The sequence below is a fragment of the Ochotona princeps genome, chromosome 2 (genome assembly GCF_030435755.1).
Source record: "Ochotona princeps isolate mOchPri1 chromosome 2, mOchPri1.hap1, whole genome shotgun sequence".
Classification (NCBI taxonomy): domain Eukaryota; kingdom Metazoa; phylum Chordata; class Mammalia; order Lagomorpha; family Ochotonidae; genus Ochotona; species Ochotona princeps.
Window position 1 is genome coordinate 41,692,462 of NC_080833.1, and position 21,663 is coordinate 41,714,124.

Here is a 21,663-nt window from a genome sequence, read left to right on the forward strand (position 1 = left end):
CAGAGTGTTAGCAGAGAGCTGGACTGGAACCAGAGCAGCCCATCCTTGAAACACAGATCCTGTGTAATATGCTGGCTTTGTAAGAGATGGCTTAACCAATGCCCCCAAAAGCCAGCTCCGCCTGACACATGCTACATGCTGAACGTGCATTTGATAAATGAATAAGAATTTGCTAAATGAACTGAATGAAGGCATGTACTTGGCAATATTTAAACTTGTAGGACTGAAAAATGGAATTTGATAGACACTAGTTAATTCCAGCTGACAGAGTACATGTTTACATTTTTTCTAAAAAGGACATGCTTTCACCCATTCGATCAATGTTTCATTCTGAGTTCTATTTATGTCCCTTCACACTTGCAGTTTTACCGCAAATGTCGTTTTATGTTTCTAATTTCTTTTTTATTAAAGATTTATTTATTTTTATTGCAAAGTCAGATATACAGAGAGAAAGAGAGAGAGAAAGATCTTCCATCCGATGATTCACTCCCCAAGTTACCCCAACGGCCGGTGCTGTGCCTATCCAAAGCCAGGAGCCAGGAGCTCTTTTGGGTTCCCACGCGGGTGCAGGGTCCCAAGGCTTTGGGCCATCCTCGACTGCTTTCCCAGGCCACAAGCAGGGAGCTGGATAGGAAGTGGAGCTTCCGGGAATAGAACCGGCACCCATATGGGATCCTGGCGCGTTCAAGGCGAGGACTTTAGCCGCTAGGCCATGGCGCCAGACCCTGTGTTTCTAATTTCAAAACAAAATGTTAATGACATGTAGGAGATCTCCTTAGAATTCTCCATGCCCTAGAGCGGAATGAGGAACCTTTTTCCTAGAAATGGAAGTAATCTCTATACCCTCCTAAAGCTCAGTCAGTTACTTGATAAATATTTATAGAATTGAGTTGTTAAAAACTTACTTTGTTGAATACTTAATGTATATGACATTAAAATGCAGTTAAAAATGAATGACTTTTTTTCTTTAAAAAAATTGTACATTTATTCTCATTTTGATTTCATGAATAAGACAAATTATCTAAATCTATCTCTTTTTTAATTTGTTTAACTCGCTTTTGTGATTTTTTTATGGGCTCCAAGGAAGCAGAGAACTCTTATGTGTCTCTTTGGAGTTAATATTCATGTACCATTTAGATCCAGCAACATCTTCTCATTGTCAGTGCTCTATAAATGTTGGCCACTTTGTTGTCATAGCAACTGGTTCTCAGCCTTTTATCTGCATGTCATTCTCATTGATTTATGAGCTCTCAGGAAGAACCCTATCTCATTATCTCATAAAAGGTATTGAGTTAGTTATGTTTGCTGCTTGTTTTAAAGTTACTTTAGGTTTCAGTAGGCAGGGTGGAGAAGATAAGCAGCTTTTATTGATGAATACTTAAGTGCTTATTATGTGTTTGGTGCAACCCCAGCTGTATTTTTTAAAGACTTTGTTTGCTTGTTTGTTTGTTTTGAAAGTTAGAGTTAGGGCCCAGCGCTATGACTCAATGGCTAAATCCTCACCTTGCAAATGTTGGTATTCCATATGTGCCAGTTTGTGTCTCGGCTGCTCCACTTCCTGTCCCACTCCGTGCTTATACCTGGGACATTAGTGGAAGATGACCAAAACCTTGGAACCCTGCACACATATAGGAGACCCAAAAGAAGCTCCCAGGTCACAGCCTTGGACTGGCTCAGCTCTGCCCATGGCAGCCTTCTGGGGAGTGAACCACAGATGAAAAGTTATTTCTCTGTTTCTCCTCTCCATAAATCTGATCTGCCTTTCCATTAAAATATGGGGTTTTTCCCCTTAAAGAATAAAGAAAGAGACAATCAGTAAGAGAGATCTTCCACCCACTGATTGACTCTTTAGAGGGCCACACCTTCCACCACTTTGTCAGGCCAAAGCCAGGAATCAAGAGCTTCATCCAGGTTTCTCATGTGAATGGCAGGGATCAAGATACTTGATCCATCTTCTGTTACTTTTCCAAGGCCATCATCAGGGAGCTGTATCAAAAGTAGAGCAGCTGGGCCCGGCAGCGTGGCCTAGCGGCTAAAGTCCTCGCCTTGAACGCGCCGGGATCTCATATGGGCACCGGTTCTAATCCCAGCAGCTTCACTTCCCATCCAGCTCCCTGCTTGTGGCCTGGGAAAGCAGTCCAGGACGGCCCAATGCATTGGGACCCTGCACCCGCGTGGGAGACCCGGAAGAGGTTCCTGGTTCCCGGCTTTGGATAGGCACAGCACCGGCCGTTGCGGCTCACTTGGGGAGTGAGTCATCGGACGGAAGATCTTCCTCTCTGTCTCTCCTCCTCTCTATATATCTGACTTTGTGATAAAAAAATAAATCTTTAAAAAAAAAAAAAGTAGTAGAGCAGCTGGGACACAAACTGATTCCCATAGAGGATGCCAGCACCATAGGCAGTGGTTTTACCTGCTCTGCCACAATTCTGGCCCTCCTAAGTTTTTTAACTATTAATCTATTTAACCTGCATAACTCTGTGAAATAGTCAATTCCATTATCTCTCATTTTACCTGTGAGGAAACTGGGACATAAAGTCAGGTAAGTTGTCCAGCAGAGCTAGAATTCATATACAGTCTGGCTCATGTTTTTGCTGTTAATTATTATCCAAGATAGAGTGCAGATGATGGCTAGATAAACTACAGAGTGTGCTAAGGCGGTTCAGAGAAAGAAGTAGACCTGGGCATGTCAAAGTGCTGGTCTTGATGTAGACAGATCAGAGTCTTGAGGCCACAGTCCTGTTTCAGAGGTGGAATGGCCCACTGATGGCCTTTGACCAGCCAGCTGTCTGAGGAGTACTGGGCAGGCCACATCCATATGTGACATTATGCTGGTCTGGGAAAAGCTGGGTTCTAGGAGGCTGGGGGCCCTTCTGGTGGCCTTTTGTTTCGCAAAGAGACCCAAGTTTTGGGGAAAAAAAAAAGGAGAAACCCAGATTTTCATGTCTTATCAGTCACAGAAGCACAGGATCTTATTATTATTATTATTATTGTTACATTTTTATTGTAACTTCTTTTTAAGTTATTATCATCATTTTATGATACAGTTCCATATGCCCTGGGATTTCCCCTGCCCACCCCCACTGAATTCCCCTGTTATTACTATAACATAACTCTTCATAAACAGTCACATGTTCATCATTGCAGGCATGGACAATGGCAGATTGTCCAGCCTCCCATTGTCAAGATACAGCTAATAGGTTCATTAGTAGTCCCTCTTTCGTCTCGAAGTAGAGATACACACTGCACTGCATCCTCACATCTGGACATGATAGTCTCCATTACACAGTCACCATATATGCCTCTTAAATGAAAGATGACAATAAAAAATCAACAACAGGAAGAAAAATAGAAATTTACAACACCATGAGTTTCTCAAGAGGTTTTGATAGTTCAACAATCCTGAATTGCTGGCGATCCTGCCACTGCAATCACAATGAAATCTCTCCAGAATCCACTGGCTGCTATAGTCCACTTTAGTTTCTCCATCTGCCCAGATCTTCACTGCCAACGATTGGCTGGGGCAGTTGATCAATTTGTCCTGTCCTCCGTCCTCTAGCACAGGACTAGGGTCCGTCCTGTAGCACAGGGACTAGGGTGCGTGACTTGACATCAGAACACACAGCACGTGTTGTGCCAGCTGTAATGCTGAATGCTGTTCAGTGGACATGATCATGCCCAGATACACATGAAGGATGAGTAGGCCTATTCCTGTGAACCAGTTGAGGTCTTCACATTTACAACAGAGGAAAGAAAAAAGCCAGCAACTTCTGAGAGAGGTGATATTGCTATGGGGGACACAGCCATTGGCAGCAGTTACAATTTGTAGGCTTGTTAAATGCACCCATTAGGTAAGATGGGGAGAGGTTTCCAAATCTGGGATAGGATTTGTAAAGCCTATGTCCCTAATCAGCAGGAATTAGCTACAGAAAAAGAGATAAATAGTGTCTTTCAGCAACCCTTAAGAAGAAAGGTTGGACATTTCATGAGGGAATGAAATGAGACAGGCAGGTAGCAATTGGTGGAATTATAAGCCTTATCTCCCCACTTTGTGTTAGACAGCCTTCCTACTTGTCAGTCAGATGGCCACTTTACCAGGTTGTACTCTTCCCTTAAAACCTATAACTGCTTCCCTTCCCAGGCTCAGTAGAAGCCATGCAGTGAAGAGGGATGGTCTCTTTCTCCCAAAGGACACAATCTGAAAGTAAAACCTTTCTCCTACCTTTTTATCTCTCCCCACTCTTCCTTGAAATGTGTTTCTTTGATTTCCTCACCTTTTAAATAAACTTGAGAGAGCGAGAGAGAGGGAGGGAGATAGAGAGAGAGGAAAAAAATATGGTAATGGTCACATTAAGTATCTGATGGAGTTAAATTATATGCAATAATTGGTGCTTTTTGCTAATCAATGCTTTGGGGGGTCAGCCTTTTCAGGTGCTTGGATTTGGGAGAATTAAAGGGAGGCTGGGCAAGGCTTTTGGCACCATGACTAAGCTGTTGCTTGTAAATTTTACATTCCATATTGGTGTACCTGGGTTGGAGTCCTGCTCCTGATTTCAGCATTCTACTAATAGTCACTCTGAGAGGTTACAGATGATGGCTGAAATAGTTGGGTCCCTCCCACCAACATAGGAGACCTAGATTGAATTCCCAGTTCCTGGCATCAGCCTGGCCCATACCTCTCTGCTGCAGGTATTTGGGGTGAGTGAACCAGTGGGTGACATATCTCTGTCACCCTGTCTTTCAAATAAATTTAGATAGATAGGAGAGAGATAAGGTTAACTAAAAATATAGGCCAAGGGAGTGGTGGGGCATCAGGAAGTCATCCTGCATGTAAATGCAGCATATAAAGATATGGTAGAAAGGAAGACCAGACATGAAAACTAGTTTGGGGTTTGAGCACAGTAAGCCTGTGGTTGTAAATGGAGGACCTACTTTTCTCTACTTGATGTCATGTTTCTCTAAGTATAAGCCATGTTCTGAGAAGTATAGAAACACTATGTGGGACTGATAGCCACTGACTGTAGGGAAACCAATTAATAAGGTTTTTATTATGGGGCCAGCTTTGTGATGCAGCAGGTTGAGCCCTTGCTAGCCACAGGCATCCTATGTGGGCAACAGTTTGTGTCTGGCTGCTCCACTTCCAATTCAACTCTGGTAATGTACCTGGGAAAGCAGCGGAGAATGGCTCAGGTGCTCGCTCCCCCCACACACACACCCACGTGGGAGGCCTAGGTGGATTTTCAAGCTTTGCTTGGCTTCAGTCCGGCCCAGTTCTGCCTTTTGGAGCTGTTTGGGAAGTGAATCAATGGATAAAGGATCTCTCTCTCTCCCTCCTTCCCTCTGTCTTCCCCAACCTCTCTAATTCTGCTTTTCAAGTAAATAAGTGGCTAAATCTTTTTAAAAATGGAAAGGTTACTATGTCTAGAAAAGAAGTAATTTGTCCTTGAATCATAGTGAAGATAAGGATAGGAATTGATAGACCACAAAAATAGCACATCTGAAGTGGATAGTTGGTATAATTTAGATAAATGTGAATTCAAGAATAAGGTCTGTTGAATGTTGGAGAAACTCTGGTTATAAATGAAGCATATTTTAAGCATATTTTATCTCTAAAGCAATAGGAAATTTGTTAATCTTATTGGGCTTGAAATTGATATCCAAGGAAGTGATTTCTTGCCATTTTATTCAGAATATCTGAGTTGTGTTGAAAATGTTTCTTGGTGTGCTTAATGTGGACAAAATTAGGAACTACTTTTTAAAAGAGATTATTTTTATTGGAAAGGCAGATTTCACAGAGAGAAGGAGAGGTAGAGAGAAAGTTTTCCATTCTGGTTCACTCCCCAGATGGCCACCATGGCCAGACTTGAACCATATCAAGCTAGGACCATATTTGAACTCCTAGCTTTGGCTCCAAGCTAGGAGCCAGGAGGTTTTTCTGGATCTCCCATACAGGTGCAGGGTCCCAAGACTTTGGGCCATCCTCCACTGCTTTCCTAGGCTACAAGCAGGGAGCTGGATGGGAAGTGGAGCAGCTGGCACCTATATAGGTTTGTTGGCACTTGAAGATGAAGGATTTGCCAGTTGAATCATCACATGATCCCCTGCTTTGTTTTGAAGGTTTATTTTTAATTTGTCTTGAGGGTAGAGTTACAGAGAGAGGGAGAAAGAGAAAGTATATATAGAGATGGATCCTCCAACCACTTGTTAACTCCCTAATTGGCTGCAACAGCCAGGGCTGTGCCATGTTGAAGCCTGGAGTCTAGAGCTTCTGGGCCCACCACACAGATTCATGTGTTGAAGCACTTGGGTCATCTTCCACTGCTCCCCAGTAACATTAGAATGGAGGTAGATCAGAGGTAGAACCTCTAGTTCTGAAAGCATTGCCAATGTGAGATGCAGGCATCCCAAGCAGTGGCCTAGACCACTGTACCATGACACTAGTCCCTTGAAATCATAGCCTTATGATTTGGAAGAGGTGATGCGTGTAATGTTATTTAAAATTGCTGTGTGTGATTATTTCTGTTTCTTTCATGTGATGCATATATTAAGACCAAATAAGAACCTGGATTAGTCTTAATGTTGATTTTGCTGTGAAGAAATCCTCCAAATGATTCATCCTGTTTGCATTGAGCTTTGCTAACCCTGGCAGAGATGGTTTAGATTAATGTGGTTGATAAGTATGTCTGAGAGTGGTATTCAATAATTTTTTGGATGTCTCTGCAATATTGTTAACATCTTTGCAAGAATTGTAACAAAATAAAGCCTGGAGGTGACCAAGGGTTAGTTGTATTGATACAGTAACTAGGAATAAATTTATATCACTGGGCAGATTGTAGCCATTTTAAAGAATTTGATTGGGCCCTGCTGGTAGCCTAGTGCCTTAAGTCCTCATGTTACATGCACTCGAATCTCATATAGGCACTGGTTCATGTCCCAGCTGCTCCACTTCCCATCCAGCTCCCTGTCTGTGGCCTGGGAAAGCAATCAAGGACAGCTTAAAGCCTTTGTACCCTGCACCCACATGGGAGATCCATAAATTTCTTGTTTTGAATCGGGTCAGTTCAGACCTTTGCAGCCACTTGGGGAGTAAACCCGCAGACAGAAGATCTTTCTATGTTTCCTTCTTTCTGTAAATCTTACTTTCCAATAAAATTTTTAAATCGTTTAAAAAATTCATTAAAATTTGAATGGTGACATGAAGAAAAAGATGAAAAATAAAAGTAAATAACTAACTTATTGCAGAAGCCATACGCCAGAATTATAGATCACACTAATTTAGATTTGTTTACTAGAACAAAACGGTGGTTTCAGGTAAGGTTCAGAATCTGGAACGTTTTTGTTAAGAAAAAAACAGAATATTATGAATTGGCTTCACTGGGCATCTCAAGCATATTAGTAAAATTAAGAAACAATGAGTCTCACTACTTTGCGTATTACAAAAGAAGGCAGATACACTTAAATATGAGACATCCTTTTGCGCTTAAAATGTTCGGTTATATATCCTCAGAAAATCCAGTGCACGAACAAAACTGCTGCCATTAGCCAAACCATTTTCAGTTACTCCGGTTCAATGCAGTGCAGAAAGACAAAGACTGAAAGCAGTGCGTGTCAGCTCTATAGGTTATAGTACAAATCACAGATTATACAGGCAATGTTTATATGTGTTGTTTTCTTTTTGCTAATAATAATAATGTTTTGCTTGTTTTCATTATTTCATAGCCCCCCCTTGACGCTTTAATAGTAATCTAATGCTAGTCTTTTCTTGGAGAAGGTTGAGTTACACCACGTCAGACAGAAGAGTGCCCATTCTTGGCAGAGTAAGGTTAACCCTCTTCTTTGACTGCAGATGATGAAAGCCATGAACAAGTCCAATGAGCATGTCCTGGCAGGAGGAGCCTGCTTCAACGACAAGGCAGACTCTCACCTCGTGTGTGTACAGAATGATGATGGAAACTATCAGACCCAGGCTATCAGTATTCACAATCAGCCCAGAAAAGGTGAGCACTTGAGCTGGATGGAATTAAATGGAAGGTCATATGGGACTTGGAGAATTGGGTGCATCAGCTTCATCAGCTCACTGTCTAGACAGACAGCTGATCACTAACAAACTGATTCACCTTTTCAGGCTGTTCTGCAGGACTGTGCTGACTCCTGAGGATGTGAACAGGGCCGGCACTGGTACTTGGATAGGCCCCATAGGAAGTGTGCCTAGGTGGCCTTGGACCTTGCGGGATGACCAAGCATACCCAATGCATATTAACTAATGGGTTGACAGGATTCTGAAGAACAGCCTCTAATATCAGTGCTACTAGAAATATGGTCTCATCACTTGGGAGAATGTTAGAAACCAGGAAGCTGCACCTTGGAGCTGCTCATCATAATTTTAACAAGATCTGTTTTATTCAAATGCATATGAGTATGAGAAGCATTGTTCAAAATGGCATTACTCAAAGTATTTTCTCAGGTTCCATGTTTTTAAAAAAGTTCACATAAATAAGTTTTGCTTGGTGAATTAATTCTGAGAAACCATAAATTAAACAAGGTTAATCAACTTTCTTTACTGCTGTATGTTTTAAAGTACTTAGCTTTGCAAATCTTATTTGACCCCAGTTTTTCCTGTCAGAGTATTTACCAAAACTATCTTTCTTTTGTGTATTTTGTGAAACACTTCTCTAGAAGGCATTCAGATTATTGTCATATAGTATGTCTCTCTCCCTCACACACAGACACACACCACACACACCACACACATGTGTATGTGAGAAGCAGGGGGAGAGAGTTCACATCTCCTGGCTTATCTCTCAAATGGCTGTAATAGCTGGAGCTGGACTAGGTCAAAACCAGGAGCTGTTCCCTGCTTGTGGCCTGGGAAAGCAGTTGAGGATGGCCCAAGGCCTTGGGACCCTGCACCCGTGTGGGAGACCTGGGGGAGGTTCCAGGTTCCTGGCATCGGATTGGCGCAGCACCAGCCGTTGCGCTCTCTTGGGGAGTGAATCATCGGATGGAAGATCTTCCTCTCTGTCTCTCCTCCTCTATGTATACCCGCCTTTCCAATAAAAATAAATAAATCTTAAAAAAAAAAAAACAACCAGGAGCTGGGACCTTGGTTTGGCTCTGTCACAGAGGTGAAATGAACCCTATTGCTTGATCATCACCTGCTGTTTCCCATGGTCTCCATTAGCAGAAAGCTGCGTAAAGCATTGACGTTAAGATTTGTACCCAGGCACTGTGGTGTGGAATGTAGACAGTCATCTTGACTGAACCATTAGGACAAATACCCACCTCCAAAATGTTATTCAGTAAGTGAGTTAGTAAGAGCAGAAAAGAATTTAACCCATGTGAATTTAAATATGGTATCCAAAATAAAGTAGGCAATTAAGTCCACAGTCATACCTAGAATATTCAAATAAGTTCTGGATCTCATTAATCTAAGTATAATGATAAAAAAGGGTCTTCAGGAAATGATTTAAGACCTATGAGAAATATATAATCCAAGTCAAAGGAGTACTTCTTGAATAAAGTTTAAATGCTTCACCAGAAGAGTTGTGGAAGATGAAAGGTACCCCTATTTTAAAAGATTTTGGGGGGCATATGGAAGTAAGATTCACCTTACCCCCCACTCACCCCCCCCTTTTTTTTTAAGATTTGTGTAGTATTTGAAAGGCAGAGTTACACACAGAAACAGAGATCTGCCTGCTGGTTACTCTCCAAATGGCTACAAAAGCTGGGGCTGGGCTGGGCTGGGCTGGGCGGCAACAAAGAAACTGCAACTCTGTTTCCCTCCTGGGCTGCAAGGGCTTTCCACTGCCTTCCCAGGAACATTAGCAGAGAGTAGGATAGAAAGCGGAGCAGCCAGGATTCATACTTGCATCACTTGAATTGCAGGCAACAGCTTAACATTCTACACAACATTGGCCCCACAGCTTATTTTCTAAAGCTGCAAAAGGCCAGCACCAATGTCAGTGGGTGAAAATTGCCGGAGCCAGATTTGGGCTTAGTTGAAGAGCATGTTGTATAAATCTGAGACTTACTCAGAAGTAAAATAGATTGCTTTGTGCTGTTTTGGGCCTCCTATCTCTGGGAATCCCTTAACAAAATCTGGTTGGCCAATTGTATGGCCAGATACATATTTATTTTATTTATTTGAAAGGCAGAGTGAGAGAGACACAGAGAAAGCAAACACTGGGCCATTCTCTTCTGCTTTCATGGGAACTTAACAGGGAGCTGGATTGGAAGTACAACAGTGGGTCTTGAATCAGTGCCTATATAGGATGCCAGTACTGCAGGCTGTGGCTTTATTCACTACACTGCAGCCCTCCCCGAATAATTAATCTTTTGTTTTTGTTTTTTAAAGATTTATTTATTTTTATTGCAAAGTCAGATATAGAGAGAGGAGGAGAGACAGAGAAAAAGATTTTATGTCTGTTGATTTTCTCTCCAAGTGGCCGGAGCTGAACTGACCCAAAGCCAGGAGCCAGGAGCTTCTTCTGGATCAACCATGCCGGTGCAGGGTCTCAAGACTTTAGGCCGTCCTCGACTGCGTTTCCAGGCCACAAGCACAGAGCTGGATGGGAAGCGGGGCTGCTGGGACATGAACTAGTGCCCATATGGGATCCCGGTGCGTGCACGGCGAGAATTTTAGCCACTTAGGCTACCATGCCAGGCCCAAATCTTTTTTTTTTTTTAAATAGGCTAGATAATAACACTATAATAAAGTTTTTATGAAATTGAATGTAACTAAACTGAGTTTTTCAGTTTGTTTTATGAAGATATAGTGGTAATAGGAATTTGTCCTATAAATAGGTGTGATTATAACTATTTTGGATAGAGAAAATAGTTGGTTACCATATCTGTATTTTCCAAATATGTTTTATATATGTATGCATTTTTTTTTTACAATTCATTTATTTTTATTTGAAAGGCAGGGCTACAGAAAGAGGAGAGACAGAGAGAGATCCCCCATTATCACTGGCTCATTCCTCAAATGGCTGCAGTGGCCAGAGCTGAGCTAACCAAAAACCAGGAGCTTCTTTCAGGTTCTCCCACATGGCTACTACAGAGGCCCAGGACCTTGGACCAGCTCTTGCCTCTTTTGCTGGGTACAGGCGGAGAACTGGATTGAAGGTGGAAGAGTTGACAGAGGCCCAGCCCGTTATGCCACGGTGTCAGTCCCAAACATATTTTATCTTTAAAGACAATTGGAAATAAATGAATTAGAGGTTGATTAACTCCTCACATAATAAATATTTTAGGTTTTGCAGATCTGTAATCCTTACAACCAGCTACTCAACTCTAGCACTATAGTACGAAAACTGCCTTAGATGATACGTGAATGAATGGGCTTGGCTATGTCCTAATAAAGTTTTATTTACAGAAATAGATTATAGCCCAAGCCATTTCTAGTTTGCCAATATCTGAAATCCGCCATTAAGATTTCTTTGTTTTTGGTGTACTTTGATTCTTAACTTAAAGGCTTACTCATTTAATTGAAAGGTAGAGTTACAGGCCCAGAGCAGTGGCCTAGTGGCTAAAATCCTCGCCTTGTACCCACCAGGATCCCATATGGGCGCCAGTTCTAATCCCGGCAGCCCCACTTCCCTTCCAGCTCCCTGCTTGTAGCCTGGAAAACAGTCAAGGACGGCCCAAAGCCTTCGGACTCTGCACCCGTGTGGGAGACCTGGAAGAAGTTCCTGGCTCCTGGCTTTGGATCAGCACAGCTCTGCCGATTGTGGTCACCTGGGGAGTGAATCAGTGAATGGAAGATCTTCCTCTCTGTCTCTCCTCCTCTCTGTATATCTGACTGCGATAAAAATAAAATAAATCTTAAAAAAAGAGAGAAAGGTAGAGTTACACAGAGATCTTCCATTTGCTGGTTCATTTTCCAAATGGCCACAATGATGCAGGCTGGGCCAAGTCAGAACCAAGAGCCATGCGCTTCATCCAGGTCTCCCAAGTGGGTGCAGGGACGCAAGTACTTGTGCCATCTTCGGCTGCTTTTTCCTGTGCATTTTGGGGAGTCTGTGCATCAGACGTACAGCAGCTGGAACTCAAATTGTCACCCATGAGTGACGCCAGCATCCCAGCATCACAGGCAGGGTCTTAACCTGCCAGGTGGAAACACTGGCTTTGGAAAAACGTGTTGTAAGGCATCGTTCCCATTAGAATTACTGGTTAGTTATATATTGTGATATATACATTACATGTGGTTTTTTGAATCTCTGACAATGCTTAATATAGAATCCCAACTGCCAAATATTTCATCGTTGTCACAGGCCCTCCATCTTGGGATCTGTCTTCACTAAGCTGTTTTTGTTGCTGTTTTAGTGACTGGTGCCAGCTTCTTTGTGTTCAGTGGCGCTCTGAAGTCCTCTTCAGGATACCTTGCCAAGTCCAGTATTGTGGAAGGTAAAGAGTAAACTGTTTACTTCATGTATATTCTTTCAGTCCTAATTGGACAACTAATGCAGAGAACCTTTAGGAAAGCTTTGGTGTTCTGGTTCTCGGTGTCTATCATAGTGTCTCACTGCCACGAAGTTCTTAGTTCTCCAGAGAAGCGGGTAGGAGGAAGAGATTTCATGAGAAAGTGACAGACAATTTCAGAGATGGCCTTTCAGGGCTCTAGGATAAGTTACATGATGGAACATAGTTTTGATTCAGACATATCATTGGGTGTAAACAGGTAAATATGTACATGAACTTTAATCCTGTCTACCCCCAAAATGCTGTGATCATCATTTGGAATATCGAATGAGATGTGCTTGCTGCTAGGTTGCTGAAATTAGATATGACATAAATCCTGAACAAAGTTATTTAGATTAAATATTTTCTTATTATTGTTTCTATTTTCTTGTTAGTTATTTTTTATCTCTTTTGATCTGGTTACTCTTATTGCATGGCAAGTTACTCCAAAACTAAATGGCTTAAATTAGCTGTTCTGTAATGCTTACTGATTACTCAGACTAGGAATCTTGACAAGACAGTGCAGGGACTGCTTGGCTCTGCCCTACTTCATGATGTTTGAGTTCTCAATAGGGATTTCTTGAAGGTGTCCATTATGTGAATCATCTGAATATTCACTCATTACTGTGCGTGAGATGATGTAATGCTTAAGATGTTGTCTGGAATATTTATACATGGATTCCCTAAGCATAACCTGGCAGTCTTTGGATAGCCAGACTTACTGCTTGGTAGTTCAGAACACCAGGAGTGTCCCAGCAACAAGGTGGAAGCTGTATTATCTTTCATGAGCCAAATATAGTAGTCACACAAGTGACACTCCCTGTGCTGGAAGAGAATGAAAGAATTAGACTTCACTTCTCAGTGGGGGACTGGGAAAGTGGCACTTCAGCAAAACATGTAAGATGGGAGATATTATAGTCATCTTTGGGAAATAACCTTCACACAGTGACAGATTTTTATTCCCAAATAGCTGAACCCAAGACCCTGTCTCCGCACAGTCCTTTCTGAGAGCTGGCTTCTGCTGTGTTCATAGATTATGTTAAATGTGTTGGCCAGCACTATATTTGGTCCCCCTTTTTGATAAATGTAGTGAAACAGTGGGTTAAGTTTAAAATATGCTAATATCTTAACAACTAAATATTAAACTCTGACTACAGAGCAGAAGCATATTATTAAGTTAAAGAAAAGCTTAAGTTAATGTTAAATGTTCACTTGTTTTAAGTGACTGATATAATGTTTATTAGCAAGTTACTGACTTTGGCAGAAATTGTGTCTTTGTGAGATGACTAAATCACACTTTTAAAATGTTACAGTGGTCAGTTGAACCAATAGAAACCCTTAAAAATGTACAGCATTATCTGTAAAAGTTTTTTATGTCCATAGTGCTGGATTGAAATTTCTTGGGTCTTTCATAAAGCAATTGACTGTATTTAACACATTTTATTTAAGCTATTTAGAAATTATTTCAGCTAACAAAATGTGTGCCAGTGAAGTAGGCTAACTGCTTGGCAGCTGACAGCCTTGGCCTTCAGTTCAGGAACTGGTACCGCAAACACAGCCATAGGAAGCTCTGATTTGGTTGTTGTTTGTCAGTTAGCAGATATGTTTTGGAACCATTTGCTTTAGTTTATTCACTAGCTTTTTTTTTTAAACATTTATTTATTATTATTGGAAAGCCGGATATACAGAGAGGAGGAGAGACAGAGAGGAAGATGTTCCATCTGATGATTCACTCCCCTAGTGAACCGCAACGGCCGGTGCGTGCCGATCTGAAGCCAGGAACCAGGAACCTCTTCCAGGTCTCCCACGCAGATGCAGGGTCCCAAATCCTTGGGCCGTCCTTGACTGCTTTCCCAGGCCACAAGCAGGGAGCTGGATGGGAAGTGAAGCTGCCAGGATTAGAACTGGCGCCCATATGGGATCCCGGGGCGTTCAAGGCGAGGACTTTAGCCGCCAGGCCATGGCGCCGGGCCCTGTTCATTAGCTTTTTAAAGATTTGTTTATTTTTATTAGAAGGTCAGATATACAGAGAGAGGAGGGAGAAAGAAAGATCTTCCAACCGCCAATTCACTCCCCACGTGGCTGCAATGACTGGATCTGAGCGGATCCAAAGCCAGGAGCCAGGAGCTTCTTCTGGGTCTCCCACACGGGTGCAGGGTCCCACAGCTTTGGGCCTTCCTCGACTGCGTTTCCAGGCCACAAGCAGGGAGTTAGATGGGAAGCAGGGCTGCTGGGATTAGAACTGGCGCCCATATGGGATCCTGGTGCATGCAAGGCAAGGACTTTAGCCACTAGGCTACTGTGCTGGGCCCAGTAACATTTTTTTTTAATTTTTTATTAATTATTTTGCATTATGTGACAGTTTCATAGGCTCTGGGAATCCCCCCACCCCTCCCCCCAGGTGGATTCCTCCACCTTGATGCGGTATTACAGTTCAAATTCAATCAAGATTCCTTCCTTGCAAACGTATACCAAGCATAGAGTCCCCAGTAACATTTTTTTTAAGAGTGTTTGGTTGAGGTGGTTTTTGGTTTTTTGGTTTTTTTTTTTTTTTTGAAAAGTAGGTTTATAGAGAGAGGAGACCAAAAAAAAAAAAAAAAAGTCTTCCATTTGCTGGTTCTCTCCCTAAGTGGCCTCAGTGGCCAGAATTGACCTGATCTGAAGCCAGGAGCTTCTTTCTGGTTTTCCACGTGGGTACAGGGTCCCAAGGGTACAAGGGTCCTCTGCTGCTTTTCCCAGACCACAAGCAAGGAGTTGGAAGGGAAGCGGAGCAGCTCAGACACAAATGGATGCCCACATTGGATCCTGGCACCTGCTTGGCAAGGTTTTACCTACTGAGCTGTCACACTGGGCCCCTTATTTAGTAACTTTAAGAAACATTTTAAAAGATGGAGCAACACAGAGGTATCTTCTGATGGTTTATACCCTAAATCCCTGCATAAACCTGGAACCCACTTGGGTCTCTGTACTTGGGACTCTAGCAGGGACCCAAGTACTTGCATAATCTGCTGCCTCCCAAAATGCATTCACATCAGGAGGCCAGATCAGAAGTGCGGTGGTAGGGCCAAGTGCGGGAGCCTAGCGGCTAAAGTCCTCGCCTTGATGCACCAGGATCCCATATGGGCACCAGTTCTAATCCCGGCAGCTGCGCCTCCCATCCACCTCCCTGCTTGTGGCCTGAAAAAGCAGTCAAGGACGGCCCAAAGCCTTGAGACCCTGCATCTATGTGGGAGACCTGGAAGAAGTTCCTGGTTCCCGGCTTCGGATCGGCTCAGCACCGGCCGTTGCAGTCACTTGGGGAGTGAATCATCGAATGGAAGATCTTCCTCTCTGTGTCTACTCCTCTCTATATATATTTCTGACTTTCCAATAAAAATAAAATAAATCTAAAGAAGTGTGGTGGCAGAGGCTCTAGGCACTCCAATATGGAATACAGGTATCCCAAGCAGGAGATCATGTGCTGTGCCACAATGCCCACCCCTGTTTAGTACACTGGGTGTTTGTTCTGCGTCAGGCAATCAGAGTAAGAGAGATGAAGATGCGAACATATACATGTGAAGGCAGTGTGATGAATGCCAGGATGGAACAAGATGCTCCGTAAATCCAGAGAGGAGTGTGACCATATCTAAGCTTTACAGGCTCAGAAGACGCTCTTAATTGTGTCTGATATGAAATCAACAGGCAAGTGTTTTAGGCAGAATCCATTCTGGCATCCATGGCGGTTTAAATAAGTGAGAGGCTCAGCTCAGGGGAACTGAAACTTCCGTTATTTATCAGTTTGGGTTACTGACCAATGTTTTACACTCAGCCTCAGGGATTTTCTACGTGCCAAGTACTGTGTTTTGTCTGCCCTCCCCTTCACCACCCTTCTGGCTTTGAGCTGTTTCCATCTCTGTTGTCTTGGTGCGATTGGCAGATGGCGTTATGGTTCAGATCACGGCAGAGAACATGGACGCCCTGCGGCAGGCACTGCGGGAGATGAAGGACTTCACCATCACCTGCGGGAAGGCTGACGCCGAGGAGCCCCAGGAGCACATCCACATCCAGTGGGTGGATGACGACAAGAACGTCAACAAGGGGTAACTGGGGACACATTTTCTTCTTCCGGCATATTGTTAGAGCCCGTCTCCTGTCCACCCTGGTGAAAGCCCTCTGTGAAACCAGTGGTTGGGGATGCATAACATGGAATGTTAAACTTCTGGTCTGGTAGTTCAAGGTCTTTAGAAGTTTCTCGGTGTATTTTTGAGGGGAGGTCAGTGGGAAGGGTTGATGAAACTATTGTCCATCTAAAGTTACTGAGGTCATAGTAGTACCATGTCTTTTATGATTTACAAAGCATTTTTCATAATACCATTTCATTTGACATAACAGATGTTATTATTTCCATTTTATAGATAAGTAAACAAGTTCTAAAAGGCTACATGGAATGCCAGGTCCCTGAAACTAAGATGTGGCAGGACAAGTGTTCAGCTTATCTCTTCTAGTGGCTCAAGCCAAACTTTTGGAGTCATCCTTTTTTTAGTTATTTACTCATATTTTTTTAATTGGAAAGTTAAATTTGCAGAGAGGAGAGACAGAGAAAGATCTTCCATCTGCTGGTTCATTCCCCAAGTGACTGCAACGGCCGGAGCTGAGCCTGTCTGAAGCCAGGAGCCAGCAGCTTCTTCTGGGTCTCCCATGCAGGTACAGGGTCCCAAAGCCTTGGGCCCTCAACCGGGAATACAAATCGGTACCCATGTGGGATCCCAGCACATGCAAGATGAGAACTTCAGCCACTAGGCTACCGTCCTGGACTGGAGAAATATTAGACACTTCATTTTCTCTCATACCCTACACTTTGAAAACACTTTTCTCAAAATTTCATTTAGATGAAAAGCAGAGTTATAGAGTGAGGGAGATCTGCCACTTACTGGTTCAGCCCCCAGATGGTTGCCAACAGCGGGGGCTGGACCAGGCTGGAGCCAGGAGCTTCCTCCCCGTCTCCCACTTGGGTGCAGAGGCTCAAGCACTTGAACCATCTTTCATAGACACTGTTAGGGAGCTGGACTGGAAGTGGAGTGGCTGGAACTTTTTGTTTCATTTCCATATGAGATGCAGACATTCTAGGTGGCAGCTTAATGTTAGACCACAGCATCAACCCCCAAACCCTATATTTAATCTAACAAGAAATATAGTATGTGCTATTTCAAAATATATCCAAGAACTACTATTTCTTAAAACCTCTACTGCTAGCATCCTGGTTTAAGACCAGAACCATGTATTTTCAAGTATTACAGTAGCATGTTTTAGAAAACTTGAATTTTTAATAAAACTTTTTTTGAGTGGCAGAGAGAGATGTTCTGGTTCACTTTGCAAATGTCCACATGGGTAATACTCTGCCAGGCCTGTGCCATGAGCTGGTAACTCCATCTGGATTTCTCATGAGGGTGATGGGGTGTCCAGGCACTTGGGCCATCATCTGATGCTTTCTTAGGATCAGAAGTTTCTCAGGAAACTGGATTGGAAGCAGAACAGCCAGGACTTGAACGAGCATTCCATTATGGGATGCCAGTGTCGCAAGCTGCAGCTTACTCACTGAACCGCAACACGAGCCTCACAGTAGCACTTTATTGGAATACATTAGTCAAAGACTTGTCAGTTTTGTACTCAGAACCAAGCAGTGGCTTCCAGTATCACCCATGGTAAGGGTTGTGTTTGACTTAATGAGGTCTCGCAGCCTGTGGATCCCTCCTGCCACCTTTTGACCTCTCAGAGGCACTTCTTCCTAGCTCCTGGCACTGCCTTTGGCTCTGCTTATCCTCATCCTGTGCAGAGCCTTGTGAAATCACCTCCTTGTGCCTTTCAGATCTTTTCCAAAATGTAATTTTCTCTGTATGGCCTTCCCAGAACAACCCATCCAGGGTTTAACACTCAGACCTATTTCTGCCTTCCTAGTACTTACTTTCTTGTGTCCCTACATTTTATTTTTCATAAACATTTTAACCCTCTAATACTAATTATTCTTGCTTATCGTACTTATTTTTATTTTGCTTATTTATTTAAGCCATTTTTGGCCCTGGTATGTAAGTGCCATGAAGGTAGACATTTTTGTTTGGTTTATTTCCTGCTATTATTGCCAGCACCTAAATCACTATCTGGCACCTTAGTAAGCGCTTTAAAAATATTGAGGACCCAGAGTGGTAGCCTAGTTGCTAAAGTCCTCACCTTGTATGCACCAGGATCCCAAATGGGTGCTGGTTCGTGTCCCAACTGCTCTACTTCCCAGCCAACTTCCTGCTGTGGCCTGGGAAATCAGCTGAGGATGGCCCAAAGCGTTGGAACCCTCATGTGGGAGACCAGGAAGAAACCTCCTGGCTCCTGGCTTCAGACTGGCTCAGCTCCAGCCATTGTGGCCACCTGGGGAGTGAACCAGCAGACAGAAGATCTTCCTCTCTCTCCTCTTCTCTGTATATCTGACTTTCCAATTAAAAAAATTTTTTTTAAATAGAGTATAACATATATCTAGAATCCAAATGGAAGATAAGATTTGGTGGGTGACCTTGAGTTTATTCAAAGGAAGAATACAGGAAGAGGTGTTGTTGTGATTAAATCATGTCTGCATTGGAAAGAAGCAGCTGCTAGGAAAATGTCTTTTTTTATAAGAACATGTATATTCTTTGACTCCTAGTTCAGTGCATAGTTATTTTCCATGCGAGCAGTGCATGTACATTTCTGTAGTCTGCGTGCTGTGGTGTGCTGCATAAGGACACTCGGCAAGGACTGCCTTGTAACCAACCAGTAACAGGACTTGATAAGCGAAATGGATCCTCGACTTTAGAGTTGTTTCTCTTTTCTTTGCCTTTACTTTAGTGTCGTAAGTCCAATAGATGGAAAGTCCATGGAGTCTATAACAAATGTGAAGATCTTCCATGGATCCGAGTATAAAGCAAATGGAAAAGTCATCCGATGGACAGAGGTAAGGAAGTGAAGTGTCACCTTTGGCCTGATTTGAGCACTTGTTGCTAGTCTGAGAGTCTATTATGGAAAGATGCTGGAGGGAAAGAACAAATTTTACATTTATGTCTATAGGGAACTAGCTTTTAGGGGTTGGTTGGTGTTAAAATGAAAAAGGGCCCATCTCTGGTTCATACTGTCCTTGCTGTGTTCTCCAGAAAGCTGAGTTGGTTGTGGTTGCACTTAGTTAGAACCGTCTTGTGTGAGTTATCTCACCACTGAAAACACAAACCTCTGAGACTATGTAACTTGCCAGATATTGCAAGATAAATAATGACAGAATCCTAATTCAGACCCAGATCTGGTGGTTGCTTCTCGAGTTGAAGGCTGTATTAGAGGCTCACCTGAGAACCACCGAAGCGGGGTGGGCCTTGTTGTGTGTTTACATCCACACATCAGGTTTAGTAAGCAGGTGAACCCTCAGTCTGTCCGCTGCTTTGGGGCTTCATATCTACTTATCTTTAAAATGAATGCATGAATTGCAAAGGCCTCCTTTAAGGGTTTAATTTTTTCTAAAAAGTTCTGTGACTTTCAGCTTTTTCATCTGACACACAGGAAGCTGAAGCCAAAAGAGGTGGCAGTGCCTTAACAGATTCACAGCTGAGCTGGTCCCTGACATCACAGGGTCTGGGGCCTGGCTGTAGGTCTTGAGCTGTTGTTGTCCCAGTGACCTGTCCTTCATACTAGGCTCCGTGTCATCACGTGCAGTCCAGTGATTTGGCTGCTTGCCTTGTCTTGATTGCCTCTTTGACTCATTTTGAGCAGGGCTGAGTCTAGAACATGTAAAATTCTCTTTGACTCATAAGATAGTTTGACCTTGGTTCTCTCCATTTTACTCTCCAACAATTCAGTGAGGTAGGCAGGCTCCTTATCCCATTATGCAAATGAGAAACCAGGCTAACTTTGTGACTGATGTGGTTCCTGGCAAGCAGGACCCCAGCGCAGGTCTCTGCCTCCCCCTGCAGAGCTCTTTCCGATTGGTGGCCAGCGCTTCCCTCCGAGCTGCAGCATTGGTTGTCTTCGTGGGAGGAATGCCTCACTTAGCTAGGGGCTGTTGTCTGTAAACAGTGTGTTTTTTCATTTCTCTGCCTTTTGTGTTCTTGGCCTTTATAATGTTTCCTCTGTAAATAACCAGAGACACATTTTGCAGAGGCATGCTAGACATTAAGAAACCCTTTAGTTTCCCATAGTCTTGCTTATTCAGCACCCTCCTGTGTGGCTGGTAGTGGGAGACTCCCATTTCCAGGTTTGTTGTGCTCAGCTGAGTGCTCTCACACAGCATTGGCCCCTACAGTGGCAAGGAGGGCCATGTGCAGGGAAAAGCCCTGTCTACAGTCAGAGGCAGAAGACTGAGATTCTGGGCTTGGCTCCACCTCTCAGTACTATGTGCTCTTGAGCTAGGCCGTAAGCAAGCTAAAAAAGGAAGGGGCTGCATCATATAATCTGTAAGGTCTGTTCTCTTGAGAGTCTGAGATAATTTCCTAAGGAAATTGTCCACAAATAAAGATTACCTTTGAGAAATAAACAGTACAAAATGAGTTTCTTTTCTGAGTAGAATGATGGCCATGGCAGAGGTCATAAAAAGGCTACTACTACCGATCTGTGGAAGCAGAGGTTGGGAGGGAAGGATAGTCCCAACGACCATGGTGTCCTGTTCTAATCACATCTTCTTGCATAGCCTCAAGAATCAGGGTGCACATAGACAGTGAGCTGTTCCTCTTGTTTCCTCCAAAATCTAAGTACAAGGTTAAAAATCTTTTTCTGGTGGGGGGAACAGGTGTTTTTTCTAGAAAATGACGACCAGCACAATTGCCTCAGCGACCCTGCAGATCACAGCAGACTGACTGAACACGTTGCCAAGGCTTTCTGCCTTGCTCTCTGTCCCCACCTGAAGCTCCTGAAGGAAGATGGAATGACAAAACTGGGACTACGTGTGACACTTGACTCAGACCAGGTAAAAAGTTAAAGAGAGCCTTGGGAAATATCTGTATTTTCTGCCTTTTGCGTTTGCTACAACAGAACCAGATTACTCAATTTTTGGCCCTCCTGCTTAAACAAATAGCAGTATCCTGGGCTTTGCAAGAATAGTAATTATATCCCAGTGTGTTTGGTCAGACTCCCAGATTACTTGAGCTGTAGCTTCATCATTCTCATGTCTCCACAGAGTTGATTTCCTCCTTTATCTTGTGCAAGGGGCCAGCGTGTGAGGAC

At 43.2% G+C, this 21,663-nt stretch overlaps 1 protein-coding gene across 5 annotated transcripts in view; it reads left to right on the plus strand.

The window, feature by feature from the left end:
* ZFYVE9 (zinc finger FYVE-type containing 9) overlaps nucleotides 1-21,663 on the plus strand; it is a 179,112-nt gene that overhangs the window by 155,731 nt on the left and 1,718 nt on the right. For all 5 annotated transcript variants that reach the window (XM_004588672.4, XM_004588673.4, XM_058655022.1 and 2 more), the window contains 5 exons: nucleotides 7,847-7,997; nucleotides 12,325-12,405; nucleotides 16,376-16,538; nucleotides 19,309-19,414; nucleotides 21,230-21,406. In XM_004588672.4, coding sequence (XP_004588729.2) covers nucleotides 7,847-7,997; nucleotides 12,325-12,405; nucleotides 16,376-16,538; nucleotides 19,309-19,414; nucleotides 21,230-21,406 — 678 coding nt within the window. The remainder of the gene's footprint in view (nucleotides 1-7,846; nucleotides 7,998-12,324; nucleotides 12,406-16,375; nucleotides 16,539-19,308; nucleotides 19,415-21,229; nucleotides 21,407-21,663) is intronic.